This window comes from Rhea pennata, chromosome 16, assembly GCF_028389875.1.
Source record: "Rhea pennata isolate bPtePen1 chromosome 16, bPtePen1.pri, whole genome shotgun sequence".
NCBI classification, from domain to species: Eukaryota; Metazoa; Chordata; class Aves; order Rheiformes; family Rheidae; genus Rhea; species Rhea pennata.
Window position 1 is genome coordinate 3,217,555 of NC_084678.1, and position 14,820 is coordinate 3,232,374.

At 35.6% G+C, this 14,820-nt stretch overlaps 1 protein-coding gene across 4 annotated transcripts in view; it reads left to right on the top strand.

The window, feature by feature from the left end:
* The window catches only part of ITCH (itchy E3 ubiquitin protein ligase), a 63,216-nt gene that overhangs the window by 18,424 nt on the left and 29,972 nt on the right, over positions 1-14,820 (top strand). For all 4 annotated transcript variants that reach the window (XM_062588863.1, XM_062588864.1, XM_062588865.1 and 1 more), the window contains exons 2-6: positions 6,590-6,680; positions 8,912-9,050; positions 10,633-10,757; positions 12,027-12,164; positions 14,373-14,415. In XM_062588863.1, coding sequence (XP_062444847.1) covers positions 6,611-6,680; positions 8,912-9,050; positions 10,633-10,757; positions 12,027-12,164; positions 14,373-14,415 — 515 coding nt within the window. In that variant the 5' untranslated portion in view covers positions 6,590-6,610. The remainder of the gene's footprint in view (positions 1-6,589; positions 6,681-8,911; positions 9,051-10,632; positions 10,758-12,026; positions 12,165-14,372; positions 14,416-14,820) is intronic.

Consider the following 14,820-nt stretch of genomic DNA (forward strand, 5'->3'; position numbering starts at 1 on the left):
GTTCTGGGGCTAAGCATGTGCAGTTATTTCACTACTTTTTACATTATAAAGAACATATACAGCGTATATTCAATTCTATGCCTTAGTAATATGCAAACACAAAATTTCGTTCTGACAGTTATGTCTTCTGATCATTGAAATGAATATATATGACATAAAATTACCTTCTTATCTAAGTCATTTCTTTAACAGATTAATCCTGTTAGTGAATAAAATCACAAGTTAAACTGGTATGACTCTGCCTGAAGAACTTCAAAGCCTTAGATGGCATTTTTCTTCTATTTATACCTCTTGGGGTTTTTTGTGGTAAGAAGCTCCTTCCCTTTTCTTACCTTTGTTTCAATGAAAAAGAACTTAAAGCTTCTCTTCCCCCCACTTCTTCTCATGATTTATTAAAAGAAAAATAGATGAGAAGTCTTTCCCTTTCTGCCACCTTGTTTCTGAAAGTGTTGGTAGTATCTGGGCAGTGTTCCTCTAGACTGTCGTCGTCTTCTCCCCTCCCGCACAAGGTATTGAAGTTTGCTGTCTTGGATTAAAATGCCACGGAAGTTGATGTAATTTGGCCTAACAGCATCAGGTCCTGCCTTAGTTCGTTCTTAGAAAGCCTCCCCTAAGGCCAGAGGCAGGAGTGAAAGCACTCTGAATCCCAAAAGGATTTATGGACCAACTTCATTACTGTAAGGCAGAGTTATTTTAAGCCGTGGTTGTTTGAACCTGCCTGCACGCCAACAGCTGCATATGCAGTTTCTCAAACTGCACAAACTAACTGTAGTTTGTCTTCTTGTTAAGAAGTTGTATTAAGTGTGCGAAAATACTATACCTACTTGTGTTTGAGTGCAACTATCCGCAGCATGTATATTGCCGTCTTTTATTTCCCCCACTGTTTTCTTCATACCATGAGTTTAATGAATTCTCAGTAGATGCTTTTGTCCTGCTCTCTTCAAAAGTAGAAGTGAGACACCTGTTTTGCATTGAACAGCATCAAGTTCTTCCTTGAATCTTATCATTGGGTTTGATTTAATTGAGATATATGTGATCTGACTTCATTACAACTTAATAGCCCTGTTGAGTGGCAACAGCGAATGGTCATTTGAAGGAATGACAGGATGGGATCAGCTAATAGCTGGCATTGCTTCCCTGTGTGTCAGGACCAGGAAGAAGCTCCAGGTGAGCTCCTGGAGTATGTTCTGCATGCCAGCCCTTTATTGTGTTCTTTCCTAGGCCATGCAGGCTGCCATACTTACTAAAATAAGTTTGCTTTTGCAAAGGAGAAATGTAAACTTCAGAAGCTAGAGATGGCTGATGCATCTACTGCTACTGTCTCTCTTTGCCAGCTGTCTTAAAATGGTGACAATTCCTGATTCATTTTGCGTGCACATACACAAGGGAAAAATACTGAAAGCTGCCTTTCATCTCTTTGAAAACAGTGGAAAATACTAGGTTGCTTAAAATTGAAGGTTGTTAGATGATTTAAAATCAGCAAGCATTGTTGCATAGTTCAGGGCAACTTTCTGCTGGGACCATATAAACAGCAACCAATGCTGCATAATTTATCTAATAATCTACATGTTACTGTAGGGTGTTACTAAAAAATCCAGCTAGGAGGATATATGCAGCCACTGAAGTCATTCCTGTGAGCATTTGAATGATTATTTTTGCAGATTGAAATGTTAGTCTTATATTATGCTGTATTATTGTATCTTTTTATATACCAAACAATTTCTGTAGTCGTCTTTGTTTTCTAAGAAAATTAAGTTTATATGATTATGCTCTGAATGTCTTTTCTCCTGCCTCTTTCTTTTATCCCAGATGGGAGGGAAAATGACAATATGAGCTCACTATAGTTTTTTTTTTTAATCCTAAAAACATTTATGATGATATGTTTATATTTGGTTCTAGTGCAGAAAAAGAATGTGAGTAGCCATTCTCAATTGTCTAGAATCAACAGTTTTTAGGAAATAGTACCTCCGTTAGTTTCAACTCATGGAATTACTTGTTACGTTGCAATGAATTTATAAAGCTGATACACCTGATTTGTAAGGATTTCTTGAGTGATACTTCTGTTCATAAAATCATTGTTTATAATATTGCTTTAAAGCAATAGATACCTTTCTTTCAACTAGCAAGGGGTTTGGACCCCGTGTGTCTGGAATCACAACATTTGCTTTTGTTAGAATCCTAAATATTGCCAATATTTTAATAAAATTTAGTCCCATATTATGATGTAGTTTAATATTCTTTATATAGCCAATTTGATTTTTTTTAAAGTCACAGGTAAAATTAATTTAACTGAACTGATACAAAGACTTGTGTGGAAACTCTAGTTATGATGAAACACACTACAGGAAGATGTTACATGTGCTTCAAAAATGGACCTCAGCTTTTTCATACAACTTTTGTGTAGACCATTTTAGTTCCAGTCACCTGTAGATAAGCTCTAGGCTGTGGCTGCCCGGGAATGGTTAAATCCTTATTACTGTTGATGAGATTGGAGAAGTGTAAATCATTTCAGACTGACTTGAAAATTTTAGAATCACAGAAAAAAAAAATCTGGCTATTTTTAATCTTTTGAGATCATTATGGGAATTTCCTGTGTAATTTTAAATACTTTTTTCAAAAATGCACAGTGGTTTAAACGAGTGCTACTTTTGTATCAAATTTATTCAGTATAGTGAACCTATTCTGTTTCTTAATACCAGCGCTTTTCTCCATGCTTGAAGCCATTTCTTTTACTGCATCAAACTTGTATCCTTTTTTTAGCACTACAGGAATCAGTCCAGCCAGAGCGGCTTGTAAAATCTTGTGATTTGACCTGTGGGTGCAGCTCTTCTTTTCTTGCACAGTGTGGGGAATCTGTGGATGCTTCTATTTTAGGGGAAACAAATGAGACTTCTATAAAACTTGCTTTTAGCTAGTCGGTGTTGTAAAAGGGATAAAACAAAAGTTTTAGAACATGTAGAAGACCTACAAAACATGATGAAACTAATTTTGGTATGTTTTTATCACCTAAGGTCAGTAGTCCAGAAGACCATAGTAGTAGAATAGCTATTTTAGATTAAAACTGAATGGGAAATATTCTTTTTTCTTTCTTTTTTTTTTTAATAAGTATATTCAGTATGAGTTTCTAATATACACAAGAGGAGTTAAGTGCTAAAAATTAAATATAAAAATAGAAGTCAGCTGGATGTGTGTGATTTATAGGGTTATTGATTGTTGCCATCTCTCTGGGCTCCTTCAAAATGTTGTTCATTTAATCATCGCAGATTCTTATTTAAGGAATTAAAGTATTTTTAGCTTTGTTTCCCAGGGAAAAGAGGTTTACACAGTTAACGCTGTCAGTCTGTCCTGTTAGACTCTCTTCTTCCCTTTTTCCCCTCTGCCACCTTACAAACCTCGTTACTTTTTGATCCATCCCAGCCAAAATAGATGGGAAGGGAATTATCAAAGATGATACGAGTTACGAAAAATCTGGAGAGAGTGTGTGAATATATATAAGCATGGCAGGAAAGAGTTTAAACTGGTACCCAGCTGAGAGGAAAGCTGCAGTGTGAGTTCAGTGATGATTCCTTGTTGGATGCCTGCTAGGTGCTTGCTGCCTACTTTACGACTGGTAGTTAAGGGGGAGTGGAGGAGGCAGGGGGTCCTGTTTTAGGAAACATGGAAAGAGAAATAGGGTCATTAATGAGCAAGGCACAGTTAATTGGTACAAAAAGATGTAGAACGCAAGCTTGCTCGCTGCTTCTTCCTGTTAACGTCTTCCGGTTACCTAATGAAACGTGCATTGAGTAAAGAGCCTCTGAGTTTTAGCGAACATGCAGTGAAACAAAAGCCTTTGGTTTTATTGTCCAAAAAAATAATTGGAAATTTTACTCCCACAGAGAGCACTGTGCAATGTATAACACTGTAGTTTCTTATTTTTAGAAGTATTGGGAGACTAGTTTATTGAAATTGGACCATTATTAGTAAAAACTGTAGGTCTCATGTAAACACTTGGATAGATCAATGTGATAACAGATTAATTTGGGTGTTTGCAGACAGTCATTTTTATTGTAATAAAGATTCTAGATTTTTTTTTTGCATATTTTCAGTGAAAATGAGATGTTACTAAGATTATTTAATGAGTGTATTTTTCAGGCTTATTAAATAAAATTTGCTTTAACATATTTCTGGGTGGATGTGTGCTGTATGTGCTTACCTTATGACTTTAAATGTAAAGTAAAATTATCACCTTCAGTAGTTGCATTTGTATTATGTGCAATGTTATTTCTCCAGGTGGAAAATAGCAGCTCTTCTTTAATGCTAACTACTTTAAGCTGTTTTATGTGTCTGTATTGGTCTAGACACATTATTCAACTGCTTTCTTAAAGTAGAAGGAACACCTACTTAAGTTTGGAAGAATTAGAGGATAGTTCTTAATTCTGATCTTGTAAAATCTGTTAAATTTTACTTTACTTTTTAAATACTTGTATTAAAAGCTTCAAATTTGAGCAAGGCTTAGATTAATTTGTGTGATTCACATCTGCAATCTAGTAATTAAAAGCACTTAGTTTCATCAATAACACTGTATGTTATTGAAACAAGTTGTTAGTATGCTTTTTCAGTTGTATCATGTTCTCCAGTGGTTAATATTGGTATCAGCAAGCTGTAACATGCAAAAACTTGCTATTTTGTCACTTTTGAAATATGCAAGGAGTTATCAATGTCACATTTTAACAGAATAGGGACTTTTAGCTGCAGCTTCTAAAATGAAATTTGTGGTATTCAAATCTATTTTCCTTTTCCAAGTTGTTTTGCATGGCATGCAGGTGATAACTTGTTCGTTGTTATTTAGCCTGTGCTGTTATCGGTTGGGAAATTCGTTTGTATAGTGTTTTGTACTCAAGATACAATACCAGTAGCTTAAGTTAACATGTTACTTCCTTTGTTGGACATAATACTTGAGCTTGGCAGATGACCTGAGACCTGGTGTGTGAAACATGCTCTGCTTACGGATTCAGATTTAGCGGCAGACCAAAGATGTGCAGCAGTGGGCTGGGAGCTTTGCATGCTGGAAATAGCCAGTCATTTGGCCGGAGCGTTCTCGGAATAGCTTAGCAGCATGCCCTGCCTCTCAGCCGCTGGGAGCCCCAAGAGAGATGAGTTGGTCATGTAGGTGGGTGAACGATGTTGCAGTAGGTTATGAAGAGAGGAGACTCGAAAGAGGTGGCACAAGGGACGAGGCATGGGGAGGGACTGAAGTATGAAATCTGGGAGGGAAGTCATCTTCTGCTGGTAATTTGAAGTCTTTAATAGCCTGTTCATTCTTGTATGGGTAGATATTGCTGTGGATTTATTAATATAGATATGATAATATGGTGTTGTTATATCATGATAATGAGTATCTTCTCTGGAGATGCTCAAAACCCACCTGGTTGTGATCCTGTGCAATGTGCTGTAGGTGACCGTGCTCGAGCATGGTGGCGTTGGACTAGATGATCTCCAGAGGTCCCTTCCAACCTCAACCATTCTGTGATTCTGTGATGAATGATACAGTAATATAATATAATCATAATATTACAAATCCATACATTTAATGATATTATATATTATACTAATATATTCAGCTGCTAAGGAAGGTTAAGTTGAGAATACATTTAAAAAAAGAATAGGAGACAAGGATAACAAAATATTTCCAACATAACCTTTATTTTAAATTAAATGCTACACCATTTCATTTATATCTATTAACATCAGAGTTAATAGATATAGAGTTAATAGATATAAGAGAGACAAGAGATGCATCTTGTCTCTGTTTACCCCCTTCTTCCCCTGCAACCAGATAGTGAATTAAGTTCAGTGTATAGTAGGAAACTGTTTACTTTGTTTTTTTGCAGAGGGTGGTGGGACACACAGGCTGGTCTGGCTGTGGGGTTTGGGGTACAGTAGAGGGAGAAGGATGAGCTGTAAATGGAGTTTGTCACACACACACACTTTCAGAAGTGATGTTTCCTCTTTAGGAAAGCACGTTGTAGAGTTTTGGATCACATTTGTAGACTTGATCTGACTGAGCGGAAGCAGAGATGCATAGAAGCAGACTTTTCTAAATTTGAAATTTACTTTTTAGTTTGTAAGTTCCAGGATTAATCTCATTTGAGAAAAAGGAGGAATGATTCTTTTGTAATCCTTTTTTCCCCTCTCCCAAATTTTGTTTTTTAAACCAAGTAGAACTTGTCTTCAGTTTGTAAACTTCTTATCCAAGATATATGACATCAAAAAGGGCAGAGGTTTTTCAGACACAAGAGGTACAGTCAATTTTGCAAAGATTAGAATATCATTCACACTCAATTAACTGTCAAATTAAGAGGACAAAATCGAAAGACTTTTTTTTGCCTAGGATATGAATGTTTGCAGTTGATGTAATGGTAGAGATTAGGCCCTTTGTGGACCACATTTTGTATTTTGAGAAAATGGAAAGCAACCAGAAAGAAAACAAGTGTAGTGGTTGTGCTTCTATTGTAATGTATCTGCATCAAAAGTAGATTTTTTTTTTTTTTTTTTTTTTTTTTAGATTTTCTGAGGTTTTAAATTTTTACATTTCCTCTTCATCCAGATTCAAGATCCAGCCCATATTATGGCTGGCAGTGGGTCCAGATCAGGATCAGCCAGTGGATTTTCCATGAAATCACAGCTTCAAATCACTGGTAAGTCCTTACAAATATATCCTTTTCTAGTTTAAAAAATGTAAAAGTAAAAATTTTTTTTTGAGTAATTCAGTGGAAGTTACTGGTATATTGTATTTCAAAAGGTTCTGAGTAGTACAAAAACTTGAGAGAAGTTGCAAACTAAAATTGATGGTGGAACATCATCATGACTTAGTAGAAACATTGCTGTTTTGTTCAAGATTTTATTTGAAGTGCCTTTTTGAAATGATCAATTTTCTTGTAAAGAGGAAAGAAATAATTATTTTTGAATGTTGCTAGGTCAAATATACAGAGCAATTCTTTTAAATGTGAGAATGTAATATAGTATTCCTTTCTGTTAGTAACACTTGGCATAGCATTGCATCGAACACTTTCATTGAATTATCAGACTAAGTGAATCTGAACTGCTGTTTATCAAGTTTGGCTTCTTGATTCTCATTTGTTAGCATGTTTTATGACCAGTGTTGTGAAGGAGCTTTAATCAAAGTGTTAATGAGAATATTACTGTAAGTGAGCACCTGCAGATTGCATGGGAATAGATTTACATGGCATACTTTGCGTAGAGCCCCACCGTCAGAGGAGCCATTCAAACTTTAGCATCAAGTTTTCTCACTTGTTCTCTGCCTGGCAAATATTACTGAATTATTAAGGCTGAATTCTGGAGCATGGGAATTGAGAGGTCTGTAGATGTATGCAGATCTTTGTTTAGAAGCGTCAAATGTAAATTTTGCCCCCTTAGTGCAGAAGATATGTGGGTATATGTAGAGGTTTCACAAGCTTTATATCATGGGGATGAAAAGAATCATCAAAAATAAATGGGAATTTTAAAATAGGAAGAAGAATGAAACTAAATTATGTACTGCTTCTAGCTATCACAGTGAGATCAAGCTTTTTTCTGTCGCAGCGGGCCCTGAGACTGTAAGAGAAGTCTTATTGCCACAGATGAGTGTTGGAGAGAAAGATTGATGAACTTTGGAAGGAGGTATGTCCTCCCCATAGCCAAGTAGAGCAGAGAATGAAAATGGTGATTCCTGTCTAAGGTTTGTCTCCTTTAAAGGCCTATGACTCATAAAGAAAGTGAACTGAAGAAATGTCTCCTGTTTAGCATGGTGATTCTTGAGACATTTTGATTCCTAGTTTCTTTGGAACTTCAGCTGCAGTCTGCAAGAAAGCTATTTCCTGTGCAAGCAGGTTTTACCTTTTTTTGCAGAAAGTTCTGTAAGCAATCCTTCCTCCTCTTTTTGGTTCTAGTGTCTCCATTGTAGTTTTAAGTGAGCTTTCAAGTTGACTAGGCAGATAAGAACCCTGAATATAGGTTCAATACTGAAGAATTGTACTGTGTCAAACCAGATCGTCATGTCTTAGGGTAGCCAGTGATGTTGAGGTGTGAGATGCTGTAACATTTAAATACTGGTGATGCAAGGGGAAGAGGAGGGGAGCTATTCCTGAAAACTAATGTTAGCTAACTGAAGCAAATTTCTGTAAGATCTCTAAGAGGAAGAGAAAGAAGTTCCCTTGGGAGCAGTTCAGAGCACTTTATACTAAGCTACTTCTCTAAATCTCTAAAGGAGTGTAGACTATAAAGGGAATCTAGGTAGATTAGCCATATGGGCTTGAATTAGTCTGCTTTTTTACTTAAGCTTAGTAAAGCTCTAAAGAGTTCTAAGTCCTATCCAGATTTGGTTTTGTCTGGAAAAGTAGGTAGTTAGTGAAACTCAAAGTTTGCCTTTGGCTAATTTTTCTGGAAATTTGCTTTGCTATAGAAAACTTAACACAAAATGCATTTCCTTACTCCTATTTTTTAAGTTAGCTTTGCCAGAAGTAGCAGCAGCTGCCCATGACTCTTTAGTGAGAGAGACAAATCATGTTTTGGACTTCCTGACAAGTGAGTGTAATAAATTATAGGAGTTTTTGTGGCTGGTGGAGGTTGTAGAGGATATTTTCTATATTCAACACACAGGTGCATTTGCGGATCTTATACTGATGATTATAGTGTCTAACCATATAGAAAAAGTATTGTTGCACATTCCAGGCTTTCATGTGAGCAATTGTATTGTATAAAATGGTCTGAGATGCAAGAGCAAGTCTTTTGTGCATTTAATGTATTTGTTCGCTTGAGCATTGTTGTCAAGCATCGATGAACCTGACACTTGGATACTGACGCACCCAACTGAAAAACATCATTTGCTGTTGATGTCTCGTAAAGTCTATTGTTATTTTTCTCTTAACAGTTATTTCAGCAAAACTAAAAGAAAAAAATAAATGGTTTGGACCTAGCCCTTATGTGGAAGTCTCGGTAGATGGGCAGTCAAAGAAGACAGAAAAATGCAACAATACAAATAGTCCGAAGTGGAAACAACATCTTACAGTGTAGGTTTGATTTTTGTTTCCTTGTTGGATTATTTGAGCTAAATTAATGCTATGTAATTCACATCAGACTTAATGGTTGTGGTTTTTGGTTTTTAATTTTTATTTTTGATTTTTTTTTTCTTCTTTAAAACAATGTGTTCTGTTTTACATGATATGAAGATATCTGTGCAATTTCTGGAGCAAATGTGATCTCACAGTCTAGCATATATATCTATAAAACAATTGCACAATTTTCCCATAGAAAGGCACAGTGCTTAAGAGGGGATGCATTGCACTTTAATGCACGTGGCATATAAAAGCAGCTTTAATTGCATGAGTAGTAAGGAAAATAAGGTAATTTGGTAATAAAACTGGTGCTGTTGCATGTATGTTTTTGTTGCCATATTTAAGATTACAGTGTTGTAAAAATGCCGTGGTTGGAAAGCATAGCATAGCATAGCATGGGTAGCAGTATTGATTGTGTAGCATGTCATAGCACTGTTTGCTCCATTTTGCACGCTTCCAACTTCAGTTGCAAGTACAAAATTCCTGACGAGCTTGTTCTCACAGAGTACAAAACCAACATTAGTTTCAAGAGGAACACAGTTACTATGTTTGTTTGTCCTAGTGTTTGTTTGGTGAGATGATAGCAAGTATAAAGAACAGATATTAAAAATAATCTGCTCTCTGACATTTTTCACACAAAAATGTGTGACATGAAGCATTGAATAAACACCACTCTTCTGCTGGTACGTTTGTTAACACTAAAGTCACAGATTATTAGTCTTGGGGCACCTAGAGCAGTCCTGTCTGATGGAAAACCTCTTTGCCTATGCATTTCTTGTAACCCAGGCCGTTGTGCAGTTAGTTTTTAGAATTCACCTTATTTATATTTCTTCACAGTAGAAAGTAAATTATGAAAGAAAGTTCCTTTTGTGTTTCATGCACATCAGCGTGCTAAGATTCCAAGAGCAGATTTCTTAGCTTCTGTAATGTGTTTTTTTTTTTTTGTTTTGTTTTGTTTAATGTTTGTGGTTTATGCTACCCAAGTCCACAGAGTCATACAAGGACAATTTTTGCTCTTGTTCATTGTGCTGCAAAGAGACACTGAATCCATTTCACCTTCGCTGAAGATTCCACTAATGCCATGTAGAACTTAGTGGAAGGAGGTGTCATTATTTCATAAAACATGTTAGTTACACTCAAAATTTTGACAAAAAAATAACGGTTTCTGCAAGTGATATGAAACATGGCTTCCTGTTTTAAAAGGCAGTCTGGTAGATGGAGCTGCATATCCTGCAGGGACTGACTGTTTGAAAAAAAAAAAACAATAAAAAAGCCCCTACGAGCATAGAAGTCTGGACTTCTCAACCTTGTTCGAGTGAAATGATCTTCTGAGAAAACTGGCAGCTGTTTGTACACTTGTCTCTAGCAATTGAAGTACTTTAAAATGTTGGAATGTCCTTTATAGGAAAGGAATATCAATATTAAAAATGACCTTGAAGTTGATATTAGGAATATTTTTTCATTTTCAGTTCCTTGCACATGCTGTTCAACAAATGCCATTACATGGTGCTCATTTTTTTTTTTTTCCTTCTCTCAGAATTGTCACTCCTGTGAGTAAATTAAACTTTCGAGTCTGGAGCCATCAGACACTAAAATCTGATGTTCTTCTGGGAAGTGCTGCTCTGGATATTCACGAGACTTTGAAATCAAACAGTATGAAGCGTAAGTATAAGATGAAAAATACTTTGGAACAGAATTTGTGAAACATCATCAGTAAAATTGAGTGCTGTTTGCAAATCTTTAAAGACTCTAGTGGGCCTTAGGAGTTCCCTTTTGCTATTATGGATTACGTTTATGAGTTTTCTCACACGTTGTGTGCATGTATATATATAATACGTGTAATATATATGTTACATGTAGTATATTATATATATATTACAGGCTGCTGTGGTGTCACTGAAAACATGGTGTTTTTCACTTTAGTAGTATGTGCAAGAGTGAAAGCCTAATTGAAAATGTTTTTCGTTTTACATAAGAATGAAAACTCTGACATGTTCCTGATTCCACGCCAGGAAATATGTGAAGTTTATTTTGTCTGTTCTAGATAGTGTTATTAGGGTAATATTGTATTATTTCATACATCAGAACTATTTAGCCTTTGGGCAGTATGTGCGTCCTGTGAAGCTTGGAAGGAGAATATAGAACGCTACACCTCATTACAGAATTTATATTACTACAACATACAACCTTGTGTTGTCATGCTTGCCTTCTGACCTGCAATGAAGTGTTTGCCTCTGGATTTTCAAGTGTGTGCACAGTAGTTGCAGCATGTTAGTAGCTTTTTAATAAGCTATCTTCCTGATAGTGTTACTCTTGCTGAATCTGGTTGATAATTACTTTGGTAACTGCATTATTCTGTATGGCACCAGATATGCTGGAGTAATTCAGTGAATTTGGTTCAAGCGATTTCATCAAGTGTGTGTACTTATGATTGTGTTTCACTGTGACATGGAGTCATTTATCCTACAAGTATCTTTGTCTAGGGATATGATACAAAATCTTCTTGTTTTAACTGTGGATCTTGTGTTAGTTAAATAAAAGTGGAATCTTTTAATCTGAAGATAGAATTGATGTCTGCTGTGAATGAAGAAAAATATGAATTACATTTCTAGACTATAGGTTTTGAGAACAATTGTTCTATTTGCTTCAGAAATGTGGGCAGAAACTCGAGTCTCAACTTCTGCTGTAATGACAATCCTTTCCTTAGGCAGCAATGAGTTTATGCTGCAGTTTTCCTCTTTTCAATACACAATATCATTTAACTGATATCCAGGAATGATTAATTTTATACAAAACAAAATATTGTGGATACAGAGCTGTGGTTCTAGGATTTTTTTCTTGATTGCTGGGATCTGTGATTTGATTATTGAATAAAATGTACTCTTTTGTCATGTAGTAAGAGAATTTCCATTTTTTAATGTACTTTTCCAGTTGAGCAGGTAGTTGTGACATTGCACCTTGTTGGTGACAGAGAACCAGCAGAAGTGGTAGGTGATTTGTCCGTCTGTCTAGATGGGATGCAAGTAGATCCTGAGCTGCTAACGAATGGTGACGCCTCAAGTGTAAGAAGTGAGTAATACTCTGTTCAAGTGTACAATGATTGTAGTCTCTGATATACCAAGCTTTTCTTTCTGGAAACTTTAACATAGTATTTTACTAATGGAATATCAATGGTTACTATAATTTCATCTTTATAATAAAGGCAGAACTCTTCTATGCTTTTATATGAGGTGGACTCACAGTCCACAGTGAAGGTTTTCAGCTTTACTGAAAGGCTGGTCTTATTTGTGCAAGATCAGCATCTTTATTTTCTGGACAGTGCTAACTTTATTTAGTGTTTCCAAACTACTTTACTTGACTGAAAGCTTCTAGCTCCCTGCCATGTTTAGAACATCGTATATAGAAGAGCAATAAAAATAAGTCAGTTTAATTTTAGAATAATAGGTGGTCATATTCTACTGGCTAGAAAATTGTTTTATATTTATTTTCTTTAAATATGTCTTTTAATTTATGTGAAAGCTTTCATAGATTTTGTTTCCTGTGGAGTGCTGTGGAGAGGGATTGCTATTCTTCCTGTTTTGCTAGCATCTTCAGGCTCAGATAACTAGTATAATTTCTAACTGAAAATCTTGAAGAATAGGTGTAAGAAATGTGATTACACTTAAAATAGCAACTAAGGATTTTTCAATTCCAATGCAGCAGAGCATGCAAAATAATATTTTTGACGGTAATGCACAGCACAAATTAGGAATAGGAAAGATTTATTTCCCCAGAAGAATTGGGCATTGGAGATGCTGTCTCCTATAGCAACTGGGTAAGCTGTTCATTGGCTTATTTAAGCAAGGCAGCTCTTAGGTTTCTGTTTCTTTTTAAAGACTAAAATAAATTACTTTCAATTCCAGCTAAATAGTATAGGAATATTGATTTAGCACACTAGCATTTCAAGTTTTTAATCCATCTTCCTTTGAATTGTGGATCAATCATGTAATCTGAGGGTGTGGGGGTTTATTTTTGTAAAGAAAAGCTGAATACTGGGGCTATATAGGGCTTGTAGAGGAAGGTTGAGGTATGTTGATAGAAGTATGTAGTAAAAGTAATATATACTTATTTTTCATTTGTGCTTTTACTTTGCTCTCCTGGAATTCATCTGCTGAGTTGAGGAAAAAGGTGCAGTGAATAGAAAAAGGAATGCAGGTAGTGAAATTGAGAACTGTGTCTAGTTTTGAGCTCCCCAGTATAAGACATTGACTTACAAGTGGAAGTTTAGCAGAGGATTTCTAAACGATCAACTGACTGGAGCATATGAGGAAGGAATGAAATCTTGCGAAGATGTAGAGCGTTGTTGTTGAGCAAGCTGAAGGTGCTTATAGGCAGTTACATTATTTACTCAATAGCCTTTTAAATCTTAATTTAAGATATTTTAGTTTCTGGAATTAAAATCACTTCCTTGTATGGCCCATTAACTTCACATTACCGTAAGCCTTTACATGACTACATTCTTCTTGTTGGCTTGGATCTGTACGTAGTTCCCGTAAAAATTGGTAACAGACTTGCTTGCTAATAACATTTATTTAATTTTGTGGAACTGAAGCATTTGTGCTATCTACATGAATGAGTGGTTCAGTGCTATGTACTGAAGTATAACAAGTGCTGGCACAAAAGACAAATATTTGCAAGGTAGCTGAATAAGCAGCTGCAAAATGTTTGCAGATCTGGGCTGAGCTGCTGTAATTCTGTTTGAAAAGCAGCTGAATGCTATACTTGCTTGAATGCCCTTGTGCTAAATAATTTACAGAGCAAGGGAAGAGTCCAGGATAGAGAGTCCTGGAAAGCAAAGGTCTTGCAGTTTCTTGCTAGCCTGCTGGAGAGAAGATTTTAGAGAAGTCATTGTCCTAACTGTTTTCCCTGTCATCATCAAAATAAGTGAGAAAATATGAAAAGCCAGATCCACTTGAGGAGTGGATAAAACTGCTTGTTATTGCTACATAGACAGGAGATGGTGTTATGGAACTGTGTGCACTTGGGAATATTTATACAGTTAAATAATGTCTTGTTATATCCTCCATAAGGAGAAAATACTACTGCTTTTATATTTTGCAGCAAAAATATTCATTAAAAAATGAATATACATACACAGTCTTAAAATGAGACTATAGAAAAGTAGTATAGTGCCTCACTATTTGAAAGAAATCCGGGCATCAAAGACTTCTTTTTAACTTGAAAATCATTCAGAATGTTGCTTATACTTTTATTGTCTTTTTCTTTCTGATATTTAAGGTCCTACACAGAATGATACCTCCAGAGTAAAGAATGATGCACGGTAAGACTTCTTTTTTCTTTTGTACTGAGAAAGAGAAAAAGAGACAAATTCAATACACATTCAAATACTAAACTGATCATCTCAATTTTCTAGCTTCAGTTTGCCTCTATACCTGAATGTTCTTTTGATTTTTTTTTTTTCTTTTTCATATTTCCCACCTCTCCATAATGCTTTATTTAAAGAGAAAATATGCTGGAGAGATCATAACACCTTTTTCAGCAGCATAGAGGCTTTAACTAATGCCTTATGGATGTGAATTAATTTAACTATGCTAAATGTCTTTAAAAACAAATTACTTTCAACTTTATTTAACGTATTAGATTAGAAACCTTTTTTCCAAAAATAAGCAAAACTTCATGTTGCTTCAATGTCTTATCAAGGTTTGGAATCTATTTGGTAATTTTT